The sequence below is a fragment of the Pezoporus occidentalis genome, unplaced genomic scaffold, assembly GCF_034315485.1.
Source record: "Pezoporus occidentalis ecotype Australia unplaced genomic scaffold, CSIRO_AGI_Poc_V1 ctg648, whole genome shotgun sequence".
Taxonomy (NCBI): Eukaryota; Metazoa; Chordata; class Aves; order Psittaciformes; family Psittacidae; genus Pezoporus; species Pezoporus occidentalis.
The window spans coordinates 35001-59680 of record NW_026915996.1 but is presented as its reverse complement, the minus strand read 5'-3'; the positions used below and the strand labels follow the sequence as shown (position 1 = coordinate 59680).

The following is a 24680-nucleotide window of genomic DNA, read 5'->3' as shown; positions in this document are numbered from 1 at the left end:
CCCATAGGGATCCATAGGGGGCCAGAGGGACCTATAGGGACCCACAGAGACCCATAGGAACCTATAGGGACCCATAGGGAGCTGCTATAGACACCTATAGGCACCCCCCATAGAGACCCATAGGCACCCCCCATAGAGACCCATAGGCATCCCCCATAGAGACCCATAGGCACCCCCCCATAGAGACCCATAGGCACCCCCCATAGAGACCCATAGGCACCCCCCATAGAGACCCATAGGCATCCCCCATAGAGACCCATAGGCACCCCCCATAGAGACCCATAGGCACCCCCCATAGAGACCCATAGGCATCCCCCATAGAGACCCATAGGCACCCCCCATAGAGACCCATATGCACCCCCCCATAGGGATCCAGAGAGATCTATAGGGACCCATAGACACCCATAGGGACCCCCCTATAGACACCCCCCCCCCCAGAGACCCATAGAGACCCCCTATAGACCCCCCCCCCCCCACTCTGCACCCTCCTATGGCCACCCCAAATGGGATCCCCTATGGACCCGCCCCCCTCCCTGCCCTATAGCTCCCCTCTGCCCCATATCTCCCCCCTCCCTATAGCTCCCCCGTGCCCTATAGCTCCCCCCTGCCCTATAGCTCCTCCCTACCCCATAGCTCCCCCCTGCCCTATAGCTCCCCCTGCCCTATAGCTCCCCCCTGCCCCATAGCTCCCCCCCCTGCTCCCATAGCTCCCCGTGCCCTATAGCTCCCCCCTGCCCTATAGCTCCCCGTGCCCTATAGCTCCCCCCTGCCCTATAGCTCCCCCCGCCCTATAGCTCCTCCTTGCCCCATAGCTCCCCCCTGCCCTTTAGCTCCTCCCTCCCCTATAGCTCCCCCCTGCCCCATAGCTCCCCCCTGCCCCATAGCTCCTCCCTACCCCATAGCTCCCCCCTGCCCCATAGCTCCTCCCTGCCCCATAGCTTCTCCCTACCCTATAGCTCCTCCTTGCCCCATAGCTCCCCCCTGCCCCATAGCTCCCCCCTGCCCTATAGCTCCCCCCTGCCCTATAGCTCCTCCCTACCCCATAGCTCCTCCTTGCCCTATAGCTCCCCCTGCCCTATAGCTCCTCCTTGCCCCATAGCTCCCTCGTGCCCCATAGCTCCCTCGTGCCCCATAGCTCCCCCGTGCCCCATAGCTGCTCCCTTGCCCGCAGGGTTCCGGCCCGGGAGGCGGGCGCTGCAGGAGATCCGCATTTACCAGAGCAGCACCCGGCTGCTGCTGCGCGCGGGGCCCTTCGCGCGCGTGGTGAGACCCCAAAACACCCAAAAACACCCCAAAACACCCCAAAACAGCCCCAACACAGCCCAAAACACCCCAAAACAGCCCCAAAACACCCAAAAACACCCCAAAACAACCCAAAACCAACCCAAAACCAGCCCCAAACAGCCCCAAAACACCCAAAACCACCCCAAAACACCCCCAAAACAGCCCCAAAACAGCCCAAAACACCCAAAAACACCCAAAACCATCCCCAAAACACCCAAAAACACCCCAAAACAACACCGAAACACCCCAAAACATCCAAAAACACCCCAAAACCAACCCAAAACCAGCCCCAAACAGCCCCAAAACACCCAAAACCAACCCAAAACACCCAAAAACACCCAAAAACAACCCAAAACCAACCCAAAACAGCCCCAAAACAACCCCAAAACAGCCCAAAACAACTCAAAACACCCCAAAAACACCCCAAAACACCCCAAAACCAACCCAAAACCAGCCCCAAACACCCCAAACCACCCCAAAAACAGCCCAAAACACCCAAAAACACCCCCAAAACACCCCAAAAACACCCCAAAACCAACCAAAAACACCCAAAAACACCCCAAACCAACCCAAAACCAACCCAAAACCAGCCCCAACCAGCCCCAAAACACCCAAAAACAGCCCAAAACCAACCCAAAAACAGCCCAAAACACCCCAAAACAGCCCAAAAAACACACCAAAACACCCCAAAACCAACCCAAAACCAGCCCCAAACAGCCCCAAAACACCCCAAAACACCCAAAACCAGCCCAAAACGTACCCAAAAACAGCCCAAAACACCCAAAAACACCCAAAACACCCAAAACCAACCCAAAACCAGCCCAAAACACCCAAAAACACCCAAACCCACCCAAAAAACAGCCCCAAACAGCCCCAAAACACTCCAAAAACACGCTGAAACACCCCAAAACAGCCCCAAAACACCCCAAACCAACCCAAAACCTCCCCAAAACAGCCTCAAAACACCCCAAAACACCCAAAACCAGCCCCAAACACCCCAAAACAGCCAAAAAACACCCTGAAACACCCCAAAACAGCTCCAAAACACGCCTAAAACAAACCAAAACACCCTGAAACGACCCAAAAACACGGCAAAACACCCCAAAATACCCCAAAACCACCCCAAACCACCCTGAAACACCCCGAAACACCCCAGAACAACCCCAGAACACCCCAAAACACACCTAAAACACCCTGAAACACCCCAAAACCACCCCGAAACACCCCAGAACAACCCCAGAACACCCCCAAACACGGCTCAAACACCCCAAAACACTCTGAAACACCCCAAAACTAGCCCCAAACACTACAAAACAGCCCAAACCACCCCCAAAACCACCCTGAAACACCCCCAAAAATGTCAAAAACATACCAAAAACACCCCAAAACACCCCATAACACCCCAAAACCACCCCAAAACACCCTGAAATCCCCCAAACACCCCAGAAACACCCCAAAACCACCCTGAAACACCCCAAAACGCCTGCAGAACACCCCAAAACACCCCAGGAACACCCCAAAGCATCCTGAAACACCCTCAAAACACCCCAAAACCACCCCCCAACACCCCCAAAACAACCCCAGAACACCCCCAAAACAACCCCCAGAACACCCCCAAAACAACCCCCAAACACCCCCAAAACAACCCCAAAACACTCCCAAAACACTCTCAAAACACCCCCAAAACACCCCCAAAACACCCCCAAAACAACCCCAAACACCCCTAAAACAACCCCAAAACACCCCCAAAGCAACCCCAAAACACCCCCAGAACACCCCCAAAGCAACCCCAAAACACCCCCAGAACACCCCCAAAACACCCCCAAAACAACCCCCAAAACACCCCCAAAACAACCCCCAGAACACCCCCAAAACACCCCCAAAACACCCCCAAACACCCCTAAAGCTCCCTTGTCACCCCCCACAGCTTGGGATCCCCTTTCTCCCCTTGTGTGGGTCCCCCCCTTGGTGACCCCCATTGCCCCCATTACCCCCCATTGCCCCCATTGCCCCATTACCCCCATTGCCCCCATTACCCCCATTACCCCCCATGTCCCCCATTGCCCCCCATTACCCCCCATGTCCCCATTACCCCCCATTGCCCCCCATGTCCCCATTACCCCCATTACCCCCCATGTCCCCCATTGCCCCCCATTACCCCCATTGCCCCCATGTCCCCCATTGCCCCCCATTACCCCCCATGTCCCCATTACCCCCCATTGCCCCCCATGTCCCCATTACCCCCATTGCCCCCATTACCCCCATTACCCCCATTACCCCCATTGCCCCCATTACCCCCATTGCCCCCCATTACCCCCATTACCCCCATTGACCCCCATTGCCCCCATTACCCCCATTACCCCCCATGTCCCCATTGCCCCCCATTGCCCCCCACTTCCCCCCGTGTCCCCCCAGGTTCGGGAGATCTCTTTCCAGTTCTCCCGCCGGGAGCACTACCTGTGGCAGGCGATGGCGCTGCTGGCCCTGCAGGAGGTGGGGGCTGCGGTCACGTGGGTGCTGGGGGTCATGTGGGTGCTGGGGTCACGTGGGTGCTGGGGTCACGTGGGTGCTGGGGGTCCCATGAGTGCTGGGGGTCACGTGGGTGCTGGGGGTCCTATGGGTGCTGGGGTCACGTGGGTGCTGCGGGTCACGTGGGTGCTGGGGTCCTATGGGTGCTGGGGTCACATGGGTGCTGGGGGTCACGTGGGTGCTGGGGGTCACATGGGTGCTGGGGTCCTATGGGTGCTGGGGTCACGTGGGTGCTGGGGGTCACATGGGTGCTGGGGGTCCTATGGGTGCTGGGGGTCCTATGGGTGCTGGGCTCCCGTGGGTGCTGGGGGTCACGTGGGTGCTGGGGTCACATGGGTGCTGGGGTCACGTGGGTGCTGGGGGTCCCATGAGTGCTGGGGGTCACGTGGGTGCTGCGGTCACGTGGGTGCTGGGGTCACGTGGGTGCTGGGTTCACGTGGGTGCTGGGGTCCTATGGGTGCTGGGGTCACGTGGGTGCTGGGGGTCATGTGGGTGCTGGGGTCACGTGGGTGCTGGGGTCACGTGGGTGCTGGGGGTCCCATGTGTGCTGGGGGTCACGTGGGTGCTGGGGGTCCTATGGGGTCACGCTGGGGTCACGTGGGGGTCCTATGTGCTGGGGTCACGTGGGTGCTGGGGTCCTATGGGTGCTGGGGTCACGTGGGTGCTGGGGGTCACGTGGGTGCTGGGGGTCACATGGGTGCTGGGGTCCTATGGGTGCTGGGGTCACGTGGGTGCTGGGGATCCTATGGGTGCTGGGGGTCCTATGGGTGCTGGGGGTCACGTGGGTGCTGGAGTCACGTGGGTGCAGGGGATCCTATGGGTGCTGGGGGTCCTATGGGTGCTGGGGGTCACGTGGGTGCTGGGGGTCACGTGGGTGCTGGGGGTCCTATGGGTGCTGGGGGTCACGTGGGTGCTGGGGGTCACGTGGGTGCTGGGGGTCCTATGGGTGCTGGGGGTCATGTGGGTGCTGGGGTCACATGGGTGCTGGGGTCACGTGGGTGCTGGGGGTCCCATGAGTGCTGGGGGTCATGTGGGTGCTGGGGTCATGTGGGTGCTGGGGTCACATGGGTGCTGGGGTCCTATGGGTGCTGGGCTCCCGTGGGTGCTGGGGGTCACGTGGGTGCTGGGGTCACATGGGTGCTGGGGTCACGTGGGTGCTGGGGGTCCCATGAGTGCTGGGGGTCATGTGGGTGCTGGGGTCATGTGGGTGCTGGGGTCACATGGGTGCTGGGGTCCTATGGGTGCTGGGCTCCCGTGGGTGCTGGGGGTCACGTGGGTGCTGGGGTCACGTGGGTGCTGGGGTCATGTGGGTGCTGAGGGTCACGTGGGTGCTGGGGTCACGTGGGTGCTGGGGGTCCTATGGGTGCTGGGGGTCCTATGGGTGCTGGGGTCCTATGGGTGCTGGCGTCACGTGGCTGCTGGGGGTCACGTGGGTGCTGGGGTCCTATGGGTGCTGGCGTCACGTGGGTGCTGGGGGTCACGTGGGTGCTGGGGTCCTATGGGTGCTGGGGGTCACGTGGGTGCTGGGGTCCTATGGGTGCTGGGGTCACGTGGGTGCTGGGGGTCACGTGAGTGCATTTTGGGCGCTTTTGGGAGTCTTAGGGTTTATTTTGGTGCCTTTGGGTGTATTTGTGTGTCTTAGGGTGCATTTTGGGTGCTTTTGGGTGCATTTTGGGTGTCTTTGGGTGCATTTTGGGTGTCTTTGGGTACATTTTGGGTGCATTTGCCTGCATTTGAGTGTATTTTGGGTGCCTTTGGGTGCATTTTGGGTGTCTTCGGGCGCATTTTGAGTGTCTTTGGGTGCCTTTGGGTGCATTTTGGGTGCCTTTGGGTGCATTTTGAGTGCATTTGGGTGCATTTGGGTGCCTTTGGGTGTATTTTGGGTGCATTTTGGGTGTCTTTGGGTGCATTTTGAGTGCATTTGGGTGCATTTGGGTGCCTTTGGGTGTATTTTGGGCGCATTTTGGGTGTCTTTGGGTGCATTTTGAGTGCATTTTGGTGCATTTCGGGTGCCTTTGGGTGTATTTTGAGTGCCTTTGGGTGCATTTCGGGTGCCTTTGGGTGCATTTGGGTGCCTTTGGGTGTATTTTGGGTGCATTTTGGTGCATTTTGGGTGTCTTTGGGTGCATTTGGGTGCCTTTGGGTGCATTTCGGGTGCCTTTGGGTGCATTTTTGGTCTCTTTGGGCGCATTTCGGGTGCCTTTGGGTGCATTTTTGGTCTCTTTGGGCGCATTTCGGGTGTCTTTGGGTGCATTTTGTGTGTCTTTGGGTGCATTTCGGGTGCCTTTGGGTGCATTTCGGGTGCCTTTGGGTGCATTTCGGGTGCCTTTGGGTGCATTTCGGGTGCCTTTGTGTGTCTTTGGGTGCCTTTGGGTGCATTTTGGGTGCCTTTGGGTGCATTTCGGGTGCCTTTGCGTGCATTTTGGGTGCCTTTGGGTGCATTTCGGGTGCCTTTGGGTGCATTTTGGGTGTCTTTGGGTGCATTTGGGTGCCTTTGGGTGCATTTCGAGTGCCTTTGGGTGCAATTCGGGTGTCTTTGGGTGCATTTTGAGTGTCTTTGGGTGCATTTGGGTGTCTTTGGGTGCATTTTGGGTGCCTTTGGGTGCCTTTGGGTGCATTTGGGTGCCTTTGGGTGCATTTGGGTGCTTTTGGGTTCATTTCGGGTGCCTTTGGGTGCATTTTGGGTGCCTTTGGGTGCCTTTGGGTGCATTTTTGGTCTCTTTGGGCACATTTTGGGTGTCTTTGGGTGCATTTCGAGTGCCTTTGGTTGCATTTCGGGTGCCTTTGGGTGCATTTCGGGTGCCTTTGGGTGCATTTCGGGTGCAATTGGGTGCATTTTGGGTGCCTTTGGGTGCAATTTGGCTGCCTCTGGGTGCATTTCGGGTGCCTCTGGGTGCATTTTGGGTGCCTTTGGGTGCATTTTGGGTGCCTTTGGGTGCATTTTTGGTCTCTTTGGGTGCATTTTGGGTGCCTTTGGGTGCATTTTGGGTGCCTTTGGGTGCATTTTTGGTCTCTTTGGGTGCATTTCAGGTGTCTTTGGGTGCATTTCGAGTGCCTTTGGTTGCATTTCGGGTGCCTTTGGGTGCATTTTGGGTGCCTTTGGGTGCATTCGGGTGCCTTTGGTTGCATTTCGGGTGCCTTTGTGTGCATTTAGGGTGCATTTGGGTGCCTTTGGGTGCATTTTGGGTGCCTTTGGGTGCATTTCAGGTGCCTTTGTGTGTCTTTGGGTGCATTTCGGGTGCCTTTGGGTGTATTTTGGGTGCTTTTGGTTGCATTTTGGGTGCCTTTGGGTGCATTTCGAGTGCCTTTGGGTGCATTTTTGGTCTCTTTGGGTGCATTTTGGGTGCCTTTGGGTGCATTCGGGTGCCTTTGGGCGCATTTTGGGTGCCTTTGGTTGCATTTCGGGTGCATTTGGGTGCATTTGGGTGCATTTTGGGTGCCTTTGGTTGCATTTCGAGTGCATTTAGGGTGCCTTTGGGTGCATTTCGGGTGCCTTTGGGTGCATTTCAGGTGCCTTTGTGTGTCTTTGGGTGCCTTTGGGTGCATTTCGGGTGCCTTTGGGTGCATTTTGGGTGCCTTTGGGTGCATTTTTGGTCTCTTTGGGTGCATTTCGGGTGCCTTTGGGTTCATTTCGGGTGCCTTTGGGTGCATTTTGGGTGCCTTTGGGTGCATTTTTGGTCTCTTTGGGCACATTTTGGGTGTCTTTGGGTGCATTTCGAGTGCCTTTGGTTGCATTTCGGGTGCCTTTGGGTGCATTTCGGGTGCCTTTGGGTGCATTTTGGGTGCCTTTGGGTGCATTTGGGCGTATTTTGGGTGCATTTGGGTGCATTTTGGGTGTCTTTCTGTGCATTTCGGGTGCCTTTGGGTGCATTTCGGGTCTCTTTGGGTGCATTCGGGTGTCCTGGGTCCGTGGCGCAGGCGGCGGAGGCGTTCCTGGTGCGCCTGTTGGAGGACGCGTACCTGTGCTCGCTGCACGCGCGCCGCGTCACCCTCTACCCGCGGGACCTGCAGCTCGCCCGGCGCCTGCGCGGCATCGACGGCGGCCTCGCCTGAGACCCCCCCACTGCCACCCATGGGCCCCATTGACCCCTATGGACCCCTATGGACCCCCTATGGACCCCCGATGGACCCCATGGGCCCCATTGACCCCCATTGACCCCCATTGACCCCCTATGGACCCCATTGACCCCTATGGACCCCTATGGACCCCCTATGGACCCCCGATGGACCCCATGGGCCCCATTGACACCCATTGGAGCCCATTGACCCCCTATGGACCCCATTGACCCCTATGGACCCCTATGGACCCCCTATGGACCCCCGATGGACCCCATGGGAGCCCATTGACCCCCTATGGACCCCATTGACCCCCTATGGACCCCATTGACCCCCATTGACTCCTAGGGACCCCATGGGAGCCCATTGACCCCCATTGACCCCCATTGACCCCTATTGACCCTTATGGACCCCATGGGCCCCATTGACCCCCATGGGAGCCTGTTGACCCCTATGAACCCCATGGGAGCCCATTGACCCCCATGGGAGCCCATTGACCCCTAGGGACCCCATGGGCCCCATTGACACCCATTGGAGCCCATTGACCCCCTATGGACCCCATTGACCCCTAGGGACCCCATGGGAGCCCATTGACCCCCACTGATCCCTATTGACCCTTATGGACCCCATGGGCCCCATTGACCCCTAGGGACCCCATGGGAGCCCATTGACCCCCATGGGAGCCCATTGACCCCCATTGACCCCTAGGGACCCCATGGGAGCCCATTGACCCCCATTGACCCCTATGGACCCCTATGGGCCCCCTATGGGCCCCATTGACACCCATTGGAGCCCATTGACCCCCTATGGACCCCATTGACCCCCATTGACCCCTATGGACCCCCTATGGACCCATGGGCCCCATTGACCCCCATGGACACCCTATGGACCCCATTGACCCCCATGGGAGCCCATTGACCCCCATTGACCCCTATGGACCCCCTATGGACCCATGGGCCCCATTGACCCCCATGGGAGCCCATTGACCCCCATTGACCCCTATGGACCCCCTATGGACCCCATGGGCCCCATTGACCCCCATGGGCCCCATTGACCCCCATGGACCCCCTATGTACCCCATGGGCCCCATTGACCCCCATGGGAGCCCATTGACCTCTATGCACCCCCTATGGACCCCATGGGCCCCATTGACCCCCATGGGAGCCCATTGACCCCTATGAACCCCCTATGGACCCATGGGCCCCATTGCCCCCCATGGGAGCCCATTGACCCCCATGGGCCCCCATTGACCCCCATGGGCCCCTTATGGGACCCCATGGGCCCCAATGACCCCCCTTGGAGCCCATTGACCCCTATGCACCCCTATGGACCCCATGGGCCCCATTGACCCCCATGGGAGCCCATTGACCCCTATGCACCCCTATGGACCCCATGGGCCCCATTGACCCCCATGGGAGCCCATTGACCCCCATGGACCCCTTATGGGACCCCATGTGCCCCATTGACCCCCATGGGAGCCCGTTGACCCCTATGGACCCCATGGGCCCCAATGACCCCCATTGGAGCCCATTGACCCCTATGGATCCCCTATGGACCCCATGGGCCCCATTGACCCCTATGGGAGCCCATTGACCCCAATGGGACCCCATTGACCCCTATGGACCCCATGGGCCCCATTGACCCCCATGGGAGCCCATTGACCCCTTTGAACCCCCTTAACTCCTATGGACCCCATTGACACCCCCAATGGGACCTCAATACCCCCATTGACCCCAATACCCCCAATGGGACCCCAACACCTCCGTGGACCCCAACACCCCCAATGGGACCCCAGTATCCCCAATGGCACCCCAGTACCCCCCATGGGACCCCAGTACCCCCAATGGGACCCCAACACCCCCATGGACCCTAATACCCCCAATGGGACCCCAACACCCCCATGGACCCCAATACCCCCGTGGACCCCAACACCCCCAATGGGACCCCAATACTCCCAATGGGACCCCAACACCCCCATGGGACCCCAATACCCCCGTGGACCCCAACACCCCCAATGGGACCCCAATACTCCCAATGGGACCCCAACACCCCCATGGGACCCCAACACCCCCAATGGGACCCCAACACCCCCATGGACCCCAACACCCCCATGGACCCCAATACCCCCGTGGACCCCAACACCCCCAATGGGACCCCAATACTCCCAATGGGACCCCAACACCCCCATGGGACCCCAACACCCCCAATGGGACCCCAATACCCCCATGGGCCCCAGCACCCCCATGGACCCCAACACCCCCAATGGGACCCCAATACCCCCAATGGGACCCCAACACCCCCAATGGGACCCCAACACCCCCATGGACCCCAATACCCCAATGGGACCCCAACACCCCATGGGACCCCAACACCCCCATGGGACCCCAACACCCCTGTGGACCCCAACACCCCCAATGGGACCCCAGTACTCCCAATGGGACCCCAACACCCCCATGGGACCCCAACACCCCCAATGGGACCCCAGTACCCCCAATGGGACCCCAACACCCCCATGGGACCCCAACACCCCCATGGACCCTAATACCCCCAATGGGACCCCAACACCCCCAATGGGACCCCAGTACCCCCAATGGGACCCCAACACCCCCAATGGGACCCCAACACCCCCAATGGGACCCCATCACCCCCCAATGGGACCCCATCACCCTCCAATGGGACCCCCCAATGGGACCCCATCACCCCCCAATGGGACCCCCCATAGACCCCCCCAGACCCCCCACATTAATGGAGACTCCCTTATGGGGATGTCCCCCCTATGCCCCCCCCCCGTGACCCCCAACCTCCCCTGGACCCCCCCCAAGGCCCCCATCCCCCTATAGGGGCCCCGCTATGGGCCCCCATTGCGCTCTGCCCCCAATAAAGGTCCATGGGACACCAGCCTGGTGTGGCCCTGCCTGCCCCCCACCTGCCCCACTGCGCCCCACACATGGCACAGGACATGGGGGGCTCGCGCATCCTTTATTCCCCCGCCCTCCCCATAGAAAAGGTTCTTCCCCCCCCCCAAGTCCTGCCTGGGTGCCCCCGGATCTATGGGGTGCCCCCGATCTATGGGGTGCCCTGGACCTATGGGGTGCCCCTGATCTATGGGGAGCCCTGGATCCATGGGGTGCCCCCAATCTATGGGGTGCCCCGGATCCATGGGGTGCCCCAGATCTATGGGGTGCTCCTGATCCATGGGGTGCCCCCGATCTATGGGGAGCCCTGGATCTATGGGGTGCCCCGGATCCATGGGGTGCTCTGGATCTATGGGGTGCCCCAGATCTATGGGGAGCCCTGGATCCATGGGGTGCCCCGGATCCATGGGGTGCTCTGGATCTATGGGGTGCCCCAGATCTATGGGGAGCCCTGGATCCATGGGGTGCCCCGGATCTATGGGGTGCCCTGGATCTATGGGGTGCCCCGGATCCATGGGGTGCTCTGGATCTATGGGGTGCCCCCGATCTATGGGGTGCTCTGGATCCATGGGGTGCCCCGGATCCATGGGGTGCTCTGGATCTATGGGGTGCCCCAGATCTATGGGGAGCCCTGGATCCATGGGGTGCCCCGGATCTATGGGGTGCCCTGGATCTATGGGGTGCCTCCGATCCATGGGGTGCCCTTGATCCATGGGGTGCCCCGGATCTATGGGGTGCCCCGGATCCATGGGGTGCCCCGGATCTATGGGGAGCCCTGGATCCATGGGGTGCCCCGGATCCATGGGGTGCCCCGGATCTATGGGGAGCCCTGGATCCATGGGGTGCCCCGGATCCATGGGGTGCCCCGGATCTATGGGGTGCCCTGGATCCATGGGGTGCCCCGGATCTATGGGGTGCCCCTGGTCCATGGGGTGCCCCGGATCCATGGGGTGCCCCGGATCTATGGGGTGCCCCGGATCTATGGGGTGCCCCTGGTCCATGGGGTGCCCCGGATCCATGGGGTGCCCCGGATCTATGGGGTGCCCCGGATCTATGGGGTGCCCTGGATCCATGGGGTGCCCCGGATCTATGGGGAGCCCTGGATCTATGGGGTGCCCCGGATCCATGGGGTGCCCCCATCCATGGGGTGCCCCGGATCCATGGGGTGCCCCCCAAGTGTGGGTCGCCCTCAGTCGCGCTGGGGCCGCAGCTTCATCTCGGTGAAGGGGATGGAGAACTCAAATCCTTTCCATGGGAACCACGTGACACCCTGGGGGGGCGGGGGGGCAGAGGGGCGTCAGGCCCCATAGAGCCCCCAGAGCTCCATTAGCCCCATAGGTCCTCATATTCCCATTGCCCCCCCATTGACTCCCATTGCCCCCCATCCCCCCCCATCCCTCCCGTTGACCTCCATCCCCCATTCCCCCAACCTCCATTCCCCCCATTGACCCTAATCCCCCCTTCCCCCCATCAACCCCATCCCCCCATTTCCCCATCCCCCCATCCCCTCATTGACCCCCATTTCCCCATCCCCCCATTGACCCCGTCCCCCCATTGACCCCCATCCCCCCATTGACCCCCATTCCCCCCATTTCCCCATCCCCTCATTGACCCCCATTTCCCCATCCCCCCCCATCCCCCCCATCCCCTCCATCCCCCCAATCCCCCATCACCCCCATTCCCCCCATCCCCCCATTGACCCCCATTTCCCCCATTCCCCCCATCCCCCCATTGACCCCCATCCCCCCATTGACCCCACCATCCCCCCATTGACCCCCATTCCCCCCATTTCCCCACCCCCACTTTCCCCCCATTGCCCCCATTCCCCCCCATTCCCATCCCCCCATTGTCCCCCATTGTTCCCCATTGTTCCCCCCATTGTTCCCCATTGTTCCCCATTGTTCCCCATTGTTCCCCCCATTGTTCCCCCCATCGTTCCCCATCGTTCCCCATTGTTCCCCATTGTTCCCCATTGTCCCCCATCGTTCCCCATCATTCCCCATCGTTCCCCATCGTTCCCCATTGTTCTCCCCATTGTTCCCCCCCATTGTTCCCCATTGTTCCCCCATTGTTCCCCATCGTTCCCCCCATTGTTCCCCATCGTTCCCCATTGTTCCCCATTGTTCCCCATCGTTCCCCATCGTGTTCCCCATCGTTCCCCCGTTCCCCCATCGTTCCCCATTGTTCCCCATTGTCCCCCATTGTTCCCCCCATCGTTTCCCATTGTTCCCCATCGTTCCCCATCGTTCCCCATTGTTCTCCCCATTGTTCCCCCCCATTGTTCCCCATTGTTCCCCCATTGTTCCCCATCGTTCCCCCCATTGTTCCCCATCGTTCCCCATCGTTCCCCATCGTTCCCCATTGGTCCCCATCGTTCCCCCATCGTTCCCCATTGTTCCCCATTGTCCCCCATTGTTCCCCATCGTTCCCCCATCGTTCCCCATTGTTCCCCATTGTCCCCCATTGTTCCCCCCATCGTTTCCCATTGTTCCCCATCGTTCCCCATCGTTCCCCATTGTTCCCCATCGTTCCCCCCATTGTTCCCCATCGTTCCCCATTGTTCCCCCCATTGTCCCCCCATTGTTCCCCATTGTTCCCCATCGTTCCCCATCGTTCTCCATTGTTCCCCATCGTTCCCCATTGTTCCCCCCATTGTCCCCCCATTGTTCCCCATTGTTCCCCATCGTTCCCCATCGTTCTCCATTGTTCCCCATCGTTCCCCATCATTCCCCATTGTTCCCCATTGTTCCCCATCATTCCCCATCGTTCCCCCCATTGTCCCCCATTGTTCCCCATCGTTCCCCCCATTGTTCCCCATCGTTCCCCATCGTTCCCCATCGTTCCCCATCGTTCCCCCCATTGTTCCCCATCGCTCCCCATTGTTCCCCATTGTTCCCCATTGTCCCCCATTGTTCCCCATTGTTCCCCATTGCTCCCCATTGTTCCCCATTGTCCCCCCCATTGTTCCCCATCATTCCCCATTGATCCCCCATTGTCCCCCCATTGTTCCCCATTGTCCCCCCCCATTGTTCCCCATCATTCCCCATTGTTCCCCATCATTCCCCATTGTTCCCCCCATCGTTCCCCATTGTTCCACCCATTGATCCCCCATTGTCCCCCCATCGTTCCCCATTGTTCCCCATTGTCCCCCCCAATTGTTCCCCATTGTCCCCCATTGTTCCCCCCATCGTTCCCATTGTTCCCCATCGTTCCCCATCATTCCCCATTGTTCTCCCCATTGTTCCCCATCATTCCCCATTGTTCCCCCCATTGTTCCCCATTGTTCCCCCCATTGTTCCCCATTGTCCCCCATTGTTCCACCCATTGATCCCCCATTGTCCCCCCATCGTTCCCCATTGTTCCCCATTGTCCCCCCCAATTGTTCCCCATCATTCCCCATTGTTCTCCCCATTGTTCCCCATCATTCCCCATCGTTCCCCCCATTGTTCCCCATTGTCCCCCCCATTGTTCCCCATCATTCCCCATTGTTCCCCCCATCGTTCCCCATTGTTCCACCCATTGATCCCCCATTGTCCCCCCATCGTTCCCCATTGTTCCCCATTGTCCCCCCCAATTGTTCCCCATTGTCCCCCATTGTTCCCCCCATCGTTCCCATTGTTCCCCATCATTCCCCATTGTTCCCCATTGTTCCCCATCATTCCCCATTGTTCTCCCCATTGTTCCCCATCATTCCCCATCGTTCCCCCCATTGTCCCCCCATTGTCCCCCCCATTGTTAACCCCCCCATTGTCCCCCCCATTGTTCCCCCCCATTGTTCCCCCCATTGTTAACCCCCCCATTGTCCCCCCCATTGTCCCCCCCATTGTTCCCCCATTGTTCCCCATTGTTCTCCCCATCGTTCCCCATCGTTCCCCATTGTTCCCCCCATCGTTCCCCATCATTCCCCATTGTTCCCCATTGTTCCCCATTGTTCCCCATCGTTCCCCATCGTTCCCCATTGTTCCCCATTGTCCCCCCCAATTGTTCCCCATCGTTCCCCATCGTTCCCCATTGTTCCCCCCATCGTTCCCCATCGTTCCCCATTGTTCTCCTCATCGTTCCCCATCGTTCCCCCCATTGTTCCCCATTGTCCCCCCCATTGTTCCCCATTGTTCCCCATTGTTCCCCATCATTACCCATTGTTCTCCCCATTGTTCCCCATCATTACCCATTGTCCCCCCCATTGTTCTCCCCATCATTCCCCATTGTTCCCCATCGTTCCCCATTGTCCCCCCCCCATTGTTCTCCCCATCGTTCCCCATTGTCCCCCCCCCATTGTTCCCCATTGTTCTCCCCATTGTTCTCCCCATTGTTCCCCATTGTTCCCCCGTACCTGATGCTCTCGGGGGTTCCCGTACCTCCCGTTCAGGTTCGCGTAGTGACAGTTCCGGTACCACCAGGCCCCCCCGTAGGCGACGGCGCAGGGACGGGGGCGGCCCCGCGGGTCCCGGTCCCGGGTGGAGAACGGGTTCCCCGAGTGGTAGGAAAGAGCGTCCCCTGCAGGACACATAGAGACACATAGGGACCCATAGGGACACATAGGGACACATAGGGACACATGGGGACACATAGGGACACATAGGGACACATGGGGACACATAGGGACACATAGGGACACATAGGGACCCATAGGGACACATAGGGACACATAGGGACACATGGGGACACATAGAGACACATAGGGACACATAGGGACACATAGGGACACATAGGGACACATAGGGACACATAGGGACACATAGGGACACATGGGGACACATAGGGACACATAGGGACACATGGGGACACATAGGGACACATGGGGACACATAGGGACCATAGGGACACATAGGGACACATGGGGACACATAGGGACACATAGGGACACATAGGGACACATGGGGACACATAGGGACCATAGGGACACATAGGGACACATAGGGACACATAGGGACACATAGGGACACATGGGGACACATAGGGACCATAGGGACCCATAGAGACCCATAGGGACACATAGGGACACATAGAGACCCATAGGGACACATAGGGACACATAGGGGCACATAGGGACACATAGGGACACATAGGGACACATGGGGACACATAGGGACACATAGAGACCCATAGAGACCCATAGGGACCCATAGGGACACACAGGGACACATAGGGACCCATAGGGACACACAGGGACACATGGGGACACATAGAGACACATGGGGAAACATAGGGACCATAGGGACACATAGAGACCCATAGAGACACATAGGGACCCATAGGGACACATAGGGAGCCATAGGGAGCCATAGGGACACATAGGGACACATGGGGACACATAGGGACACATAGGGACCCATAGGGACACATAGGGACACATAGGGACACATGGGGACACATAGAGACACATAGGGACACATGGGGACACATAGGGAGCCATAGGGACACATAGGGACACATAGGGACACATAGGGACACATAGGGACACATGGGGACACATAGGGACACATAGGGACACATAGGGACACATGGGGACACATAGGGACCATAGGGACACATAGGGACACATGGGGACACATAGGGACACATAGGGACACATAGGGACACATAGGGACACATGGGGACACATAGGGACCATAGGGACACATAGGGACACATAGGGACACATAGGGACACATAGGGACACATAGGGACACATGGGGACACATAGGGACCATAGGGACCCATAGAGACCCATAGGGACACATAGGGACACATAGAGACCCATAGGGACACATAGGGACACATAGGGGCACATAGGGACACATAGGGACACATAGGGACACATGGGGACACATAGGGACACATAGAGACCCATAGAGACCCATAGGGACCCATAGGGACACACAGGGACACATAGGGACCCATAGGGACACACAGGGACACATGGGGACACATAGAGACACATGGGGAAACATAGGGACCATAGGGACACATAGAGACCCATAGAGACACATAGGGACCCATAGGGACACATAGGGAGCCATAGGGATACATGGGGACACATGGGGACACATAGGGACACATGGGGACCATAGGGACACATAGGGACACATAGGGACACATAGGGACCCATAGGGACCCATAGCGACACATAGCGACACATACGGACACATGGGGACACATAGGGACCCATAGGGACACATAGGGACACATAGGGACCCATAGAGACACATAGGGACACATAGGGACACATGGGGACACATAGGGACCCATAGGGACACATAGGGACACATAGGGATACATAGGGACCCATGGAGACCATAGGGACACATAGAGACTGTAGAGACCCATAGGGACCATAGGGACCATAGAGACACATAGAGACCTCATAGAGACCCATAAAGACCCATAGAGACCCATAGGGACCCATAGAGATAATAGAGACCCATAGAGACCCATAGAGACCATAGAGACCCATAGACACTATTATAGAGACCCATAGAGACCATAGAGACCCATAGGGCCCATAGAGCCCCATAGAGCCCATAGACACCTTATAGAAACCCATAGAGACCCATAGAGACCCATAGAGTGCATAGACACCTCATAGGGACCCATAGAGACTATGGAGACCTCATAGAGAATAGAGACCATAGGCACCCCATAGACACCCATAGGCACCCCATAGACACCCATAGAGATCATAGACCCCTACACACCCATAGGCACCCCATAGACACCCATAGAGGCCTTAGACACCCATAGACACCACATAGGCACCCCATAGACACCCCATAGAGACCATAGACACCCCTAAGACACCCCATAGACATCCATAGGCACCCATAGACACCCATTGAAAACATAGACGCCATATAGGCACCTATAGTCACCCCAAAGACACCCATAGGTACCCATAGACATCCCATAGACACCCCATAGAAACTCCATGGGTATCCCATAGACACCCATAGATACCCCATACCCATAGTTACTCCATAGATACCCCATAGACACCCATAGATACCCCATAGACACCCATAGACACCCCATAGACACCCATAGATACCCCATAGACACCCCATAGACACCCATAGATACCCCATAGACGCCCATAGATACCCCATAGACACCCATAGACACCCCATAGACACCCATAGATACCCCATAGACACCCATAGATACCCCATAGACACCCATAGACACCCCATAGACACCCATAGATACCCCATAGACACCCCATAGACACCCATAGATACCCCATAGACGCCCATAGATACCCCATAGACACCCCATAGACACCCATAGATACCCCATAGACGCCCATAGATACCCCATAGACACCCCATAGACACCCATAGACACCCCATAGTTACCCATAGTTACCCCATAGACACCCATATATACCCCATAGACACCCATAGATACCCCATAGACCCCCCATGGGACATTGGACTGCTGAGGACTCCACCAGGGTTCCAAGACCCCCAATAGACCCCATAGAACCAAGTAGCCCCACATAGTCTCCCTTAGCCCCATAGCCCCACATAGCCCCCCTTAGCCTCATAGTCACCAACAGCCCCACATAGGCTCCCTTAGCCCCATAGCCACCAACAGCCCCACATAGCCCCCCTTAGCCCCATAGCCGCCAACAGCTCCACATAGCCCCCCTTAGCCCCATAGCCACCAATAGCCCCACATACCTTCCCTTAGCCCCATAGCCACCAATACCGCCCCTTAGCCCCATAGCCACCAACAGCCCCACATAGCCTCCCCGTAGCCCCATAGCCCCCCATAGGTCCCCGTAGCACCCATAGCCCCCCACAGACCTCCATAGCCCCATAGCCCCCCTTAGCCCCAGAGTCCCCTGTAGGTCCCTATAGCCACCAATAGCGCCCCATAGCCCCCCATAGGCCTCCATAGCCCCCCTTAGCCCCATAGCCCCCCAATAGGACCCCATAGCCCCCCTTAGCCCCATAGCCCCCCATCTCCCCCCATAGCCCCCCATAGCGTCCCTTAGCCCCATAGCCCCCCATAGCCTCCCTTAGCTCCATAGCCCCCCAATAGAACCCCATAGCCCCCCTTAGCCCCATAGCCCCCCATCTTCCCCCATAGCCCCCCTTAGCCCCATAGCCCTCCAATAGGACCCCATAGCCTCCCTTAGCCCCATAGCCCCCCATCTCCCCCCATAGCCCCCCTTAGCCCCATAGCCCCCCAATAGTACCCCATAGCCTCCCTTAGCCCCATAGACCCCCGTCTCCCCCCATAGCCCACCATAGGCCCCCTTAGCCCCATAGCCCCCCAATAGGACCCCATAGCCCCCCTTAGCCCCATAGCCCCCCATAGCCTCCCTTAGCCCCATAGCCCCCCAATAGTACCCCATAGCCTCCCTTAGCCCCATAGACCCCCGTCTCCCCCCATAGCCCACCATAGGCCCCCTTAGCCCCATAGCCCCCCAATAGGACCCCATAGCCCCCCTTAGCCCCATAGCCCCCCATAGCCTCCCTTAGCCCCATAGCCCCCCAATAGTACCCCATAGCCTCCCTTAGCTCCATAGACCCCCGTCTCCCCCCATAGCCCCCCATAGCCCCCCTTAGCCCCATAGCCCCCCAATAGGACCCCATAGCCCCCCTTAGCCCCATAGCCCCCCATAGCCTCCCTTAGCTCCATAGCCCCCCAATAGGACCCCATAGCCCCCCTTAGCCCCATAGCCCCCCATCTCCCCCCATAGCCCCCCATAGCCTCCCTTAGCCCCATAGCTCCCCAATAGAACCCCATAGCCACCCTTAGCCCCATAGCTCCCCATAGGTCCCTGTAGCCCCATAGCCACCAATAGCCCCACATAGCCCCCCACAAGCTTCCATAGCCCCATAGCCCCCCTTAGCCCCCGAGTCCCCCATAGCCTCCCTTAGCTCCATAGCCCCCCAATAGGACCCCATAGCCCCCCTTAGCCCCATAGCCCCCCATAGCCTCCCTTAGCCCCATAGCCCCCCAATAGTACCCCATAGCCTCCCTTAGCCCCATAGACCCCCGTCTCCCCCCATAGCCCACCATAGCCCCCCTTAGCCCCATAGCCCCCCAATAGGACCCCATAGCCCCCCTTAGCCCCATAGCCCCCCATAGTCTCCCTTAGCTCCATAGCCCCCCAATAGGACCCCATAGCCCCCCTTAGCCCCATAGCCCCCCATCTCCCCCCATAGCCCCCCATAGCCTCCCTTAGCCCCATAGCCCCCCAATAGAACCCCATAGCCCCCCCATAGCCCCATAGCCACCAATAGCCCCACATAGTCCCCCAAAGACCTCCATAGCCCCATAGCCCCCCTTAGCCCCAGAGTCCCCTGTAGGTCCCTATAGCCACCAAAAGCGCCCCATAGTCCCCCATAGGCCTCCATAGCCTCCCTTAGCCCCATAGCACCCCATAGCCTCCCTTAGCCCCATAGCCCCCCATAGCCCCCCTTAGCCCCATAGCGCCCCATAGCGCCCCCCATCGCACCGGCGGTGCCGCTGTAGGCTCCCAGGTGCAGGCCGTAGTGCTCGTGGGGCCCGGCCACGCGGAAGTCGCGGTAGCGGGCGAAGGCGGCGTCGAGCGGGGAGCGGAGATCGACCCGGAGCTCCATGGGGCGGGAGGAGGTGAGAGCGTGGAGAGCGGCGTTACCTGGACCGGGACGTGGGGACGGAGGTGGGTGAGCAAGGACGTGGACATGGGGGTGGAGGGACATGGACATGGGTGAGCATGGACATGGGTGAGCATGGACATGGGAGAGCATGGACATGGACATGGGTGAGCATGGACATGGGTGAGCATGGACATGGACATGGGTGAGCATGGACATGGGTGAGCACGGACATGGACATGGGTGAGTATGGACATGGACATGGGTGAGCATGGACATGGACGTGGGTGAGCATGGACATGGACATGGGTGAGCATGGACATGGGTGAGCATGGACATGGGTGAGCATGGACATGGACATGGGTGAGTATGGACATGGACATGGGTGAGTATGGACATGGACATGGGTGAGCATGGACATGGGTGAGCATGGACATGGGTGAGCATGGACATGGACATGGGTGAGCATGGACATGGACATGGGTGAGCATGGACATGGGTGAGCATGGACATGGACATGGGTGAGCACGGACATGGACATGGTTGCCCCCAGTCCCCACAACCATTGTGTCCCTCCCCTCCTCCCCACCCCATTGCTGGTCCCTCCTTCCCCCCCTCGCTGCCCCCCTCCCCGCCCCCCTTCCCCCCCATCTCTCACCCAACCAGAATTCTCCGCTCACGTTCCCGAAGCCCCTCTCGTACTCCTCCCACCCCCGCCAGAAATCCGTGCCCCCGTCCTGGCGCCGCTGGAACACCTTTGGGGTGGGGGTGGTGGTGGGGGGGGGATCAGGGGCAGCCCCATTGTGACCCCCCCCCCCACCCCATAGACACCCCCCCCCCCATTGCTCACCAGGCCCCTCCACTTCCCCATTTCCACCCCCCCTTAACCCCTCCCAGTGCCCCCCAGTGCCCCACAAGGCCCCTTTGCCCCCAGGACCCCATTTATCACCCCCATAACCCCCACACAGCCCCTCCTCGTGCCCTCCCGTTGCCCTCCACACCCCTCCATTCCCCCCAGAGCTCCCCATAGGAGCCCCCCCACAGCTCCCCTTGGCCCCCCCCCCAGAGCTCCCCATAGGAGCCCCCCCACAGCTCCTCTTGCCCCCCCCCCCATAGCTGCCCATAGGAGCACCCCCACAGCTCCCCATAGGAGCCCCCCCACAGCTCCCCTTGGCCCCCCCCCATAGCTCCCCATAGGACACCCCCCATAGCACCCCATAGGAGCCCCCCTCAGCTCCCCATAGGACCCACCCCCATAGCTCCCCATAGGACCCCCCACATAGCTCCCCATAAGAGCACCCCCAGAGCTCCCCATAGGAGCCCACCCATAGCTCCCCATAGGACCCACCCCATAGCTCCCCATAGAAGTCACCCCATAGCTCCCCATAGGAGCCCCCCCATAGCTCCCCATAAGAGCACCCCCACAGCTCCCCATAGGACCCCCCCATAGCTGCCCATAGGAGCCCCCCCACAGCTCCCCATAGGACCCCCCCCATAGCTCCCATAGGACCCCCCCCATAGCTCCCCATAGGAACCCCCCCATAGGGCCCCCCCCATAGCTCCCATAGGAACCCCCCCATAGCTCCCCATAGGACCCCCCCATAGCTCCCCATAGGAGCCCCCCATAGCTCCCCACAGGAGCCCCCCATAGGACCCCCCCATAGCTCCCCATAGGACCCCCCCCATAGCTCCCCATAGGACCCCCCCCACAGCTCCCCATAGGACCCCCCCCATAGCTCCCCATAGGACCCCCCCCACAGCTCCCCATAGGACCCCCCATAGCTCCCCACCAGCCACCCGCCGCCGTCCGTGTCCATGTCGCAGAAGACGCGCAGGGGCCTTGCGGGGTCCCCCCCGAGGAAGACGAGGGCCTCGCGCGAAGGCCCCGGCCCATTGAGCTGCTCCTCGGCGCAGTCCCGGGGGTGCGGGTGGGGAAGGGGGGCTGGGGGGGCAGGGGGGGGCCATGGGTCTGGGTGCCCCCCACCCAATGACCCAACATCCCCATCACCCAATGACCATGGGTCTGGGTGCCCCCCACCCAATGACCCAACATCCCCCCATCACCCAATGACCATGGGTCTGGGTGCCCCCCACCCAATGACCCACCATCCCCCCATCACCCAATGACCATGGGTCTGGGTGCCCCCCACCCAATGACCCAACATCCCCCCATCACCCAATGACCATGGGTCTGGGTGCCCCCCACCCAATGACCCAACATCCCCCATCACCCAATGACCATGGGTCTGGGTGCCCCTCACCCAATGACCCAATGTCCCCATCACCCAATGACCATGGGTCTGGGTGCCTCCCACCCAATGACCCAATGTCCCCATCACCCAATGACCATGGGTCTGGGTGCCCCCCACCCAATGACCCAACGTCCCCATCACCCAATGACCATGGGTCTGGGTGCCCCCCACCCAATGACCCAACGTCCCCCATCACCCAATGACCATGGGTCTGGGTGCCCCCCACCCAATGACCCAACGTCCCCATCACCCAATGACCATGGGTCTGGGTGCCCCCCACCCAAGGACTCATTCCCCCATCACCCAATGACCATGGGTTTGGGTGCCCCCCACCCAATGACCCAACGTCCCCCATCACCCAATGACCATGGGTCTGGGTGCCCCCCACCCAAGGACTCATCCCCCCATCACCCAATGACCATGGGTCTGGGTGCCCCCCACCCAATGACCCAACATCCCCATCACCCAATGACCATGGGTCTGGGTGCCCCCCACCCAATGACCCAACATCCCCCCATCACCCAATGACCATGGGTCTGGGTGACCCCCACCCAAGGACTCATCCCCCCATCACCCAGTGGCCATGGGTCTGGGTGCCCCCCACCCAATGACCCAACATCCCCATCACCCAATGACCATGGGTCTGGGTGCCCCCCACCCAATGACCCAACATCCCCCCATCACCCAATGACCATGGGTCTGGGTGCCCCTCACCCAATGACCCAACGTCCCCATCACCCAGTGGCCATGGGTCTGGGTGCCCCCCACCCAATGACCCAACATCCCCCCATCACCCAATGACCATGGGTCTGGGTGCCCCCCACCCAATGACCCAACGTCCCCCATCACCCAATGACCATGGGTCTGGGTGCCTCCCACCCAATGACCCAACATCCCCCATCACCCAATGACCATGGGTCTGGGTGCCCCCCACCCAATGACCCAACATCCCCATCACCCAATGACCATGGGTCTCGGTGCCCCCCACCCAATGACCCAACATCCCCATCACCCAATGACCATGGGTCTGGGTGCCCCCCACCCAATGACCCAACGTCCCCCATCACCCAATGACCATGGGTCTGGGTGTCCCCCTCCCAATGACCCAACATCCCCCCATCACCCAATGACCATGGGTCTGGGTGCCCCCCACCCAATGACCCAACATCCCCCCATCACCCAATGACCATGGGTCTGGGTGCCCCCCACCCAATGACCCAACATCCCCATCACCCAATGATCATGGGTCTGGGTGCCCCCCACCCAATGACCCAACATCCCCATCACCCAATGACCATGGGTCTGGGTGCCCCCTACCCAATGACCCAACATCCCCGTCACCCAATGACCATGGGTCTGGGTGTCCCCCCCCAAGGCCTCAGGACCCCAGCTCACGGGTGTCAAAGGTGGTCTCCAGCAGGGTGGGGGGGGCATCTTCTCCCCGGCCCCGTAGCTGCACCCCATAGCGCCCCGCAGGCTCCAGGCCCCACAGCTCATAGGATGTTGCCTCGGGGGGGAGCTGCAATGTCTGGGGGGGGGGAAGCACAGGGGAGGATTGGGGTGCCCCAAGGGGGGGATTGGGGTGTCTCAAGAAGGTACTAGGGGGCCCCTCAAGAGATATTGGGGTGCATGGGGAGATATTGGTGACCCAAGGGGTTGCTGGGGTCCCAAAGGGAATGGTGGGGTCCCCAAGGGGTTCTGGGGGGCTCGGGGGGTTGGGGGGGGGTGTCGTTACCTGCTGGGCTCCTCCAGGGGGCCCATAGACAAGGTCGTAGCCATCGGGGGGCACGCGACGGGGGTCCCAGTGCAGGCGGGCGCTGCGGGGCCACACGGATCCCACCCAGAGGGTCCCTGGGGCGCCTGTGGAGGGGCCTGTGGGTGACTGTGCCCAAGGGGCAACCCGGGCACCCCGGGACCCCCAAGCAGAGCCCGGCTGGGACCCAAGGCAATGGCACCCCCGGGGGTTCAAGCATGAACTGTGCAAGGACCCATCGGTGCAAGCATCAACCCTCCACCAGCCCGGCCACACACACGTAAAGGGGGCAGCCAATCAGGGACCCCTCCGGCTGTTA

The 24680-nt window shown here is 59.9% G+C and overlaps 2 protein-coding genes across 2 annotated transcripts in view; one reads left to right on the top strand and one right to left on the bottom strand.

Moving 5' to 3' along the window:
- Nucleotides 1-1171: 1171 nt before the first annotated feature.
- LOC134174981 (histone H3-like centromeric protein A) lies at nucleotides 1172-7868 on the top strand (the record flags this gene model as incomplete). Its single annotated transcript, XM_062640377.1, has 3 exons — nucleotides 1172-1263; nucleotides 3700-3777; nucleotides 7732-7868. Coding segments are annotated over 3 exons (305 nt in total), but the record flags the coding sequence as incomplete, so codon positions are not given.
- Nucleotides 7869-11603: 3735 nt separating this feature from the next.
- Nucleotides 11604-24680, bottom strand: part of LOC134174980 (tenascin-X-like) — a 42397-nt gene continuing 29320 nt past the window's right edge. Inside the window, 7 exon segments of the mRNA XM_062640376.1 lie at nucleotides 11604-12054; nucleotides 15118-15281; nucleotides 20236-20397; nucleotides 21015-21111; nucleotides 22147-22298; nucleotides 24004-24136; nucleotides 24344-24468. Of these exon segments, the coding sequence (XP_062496360.1) occupies nucleotides 11974-12054; nucleotides 15118-15281; nucleotides 20236-20397; nucleotides 21015-21111; nucleotides 22147-22298; nucleotides 24004-24136; nucleotides 24344-24468 (914 nt within the window). The 3' untranslated portion in view covers nucleotides 11604-11973.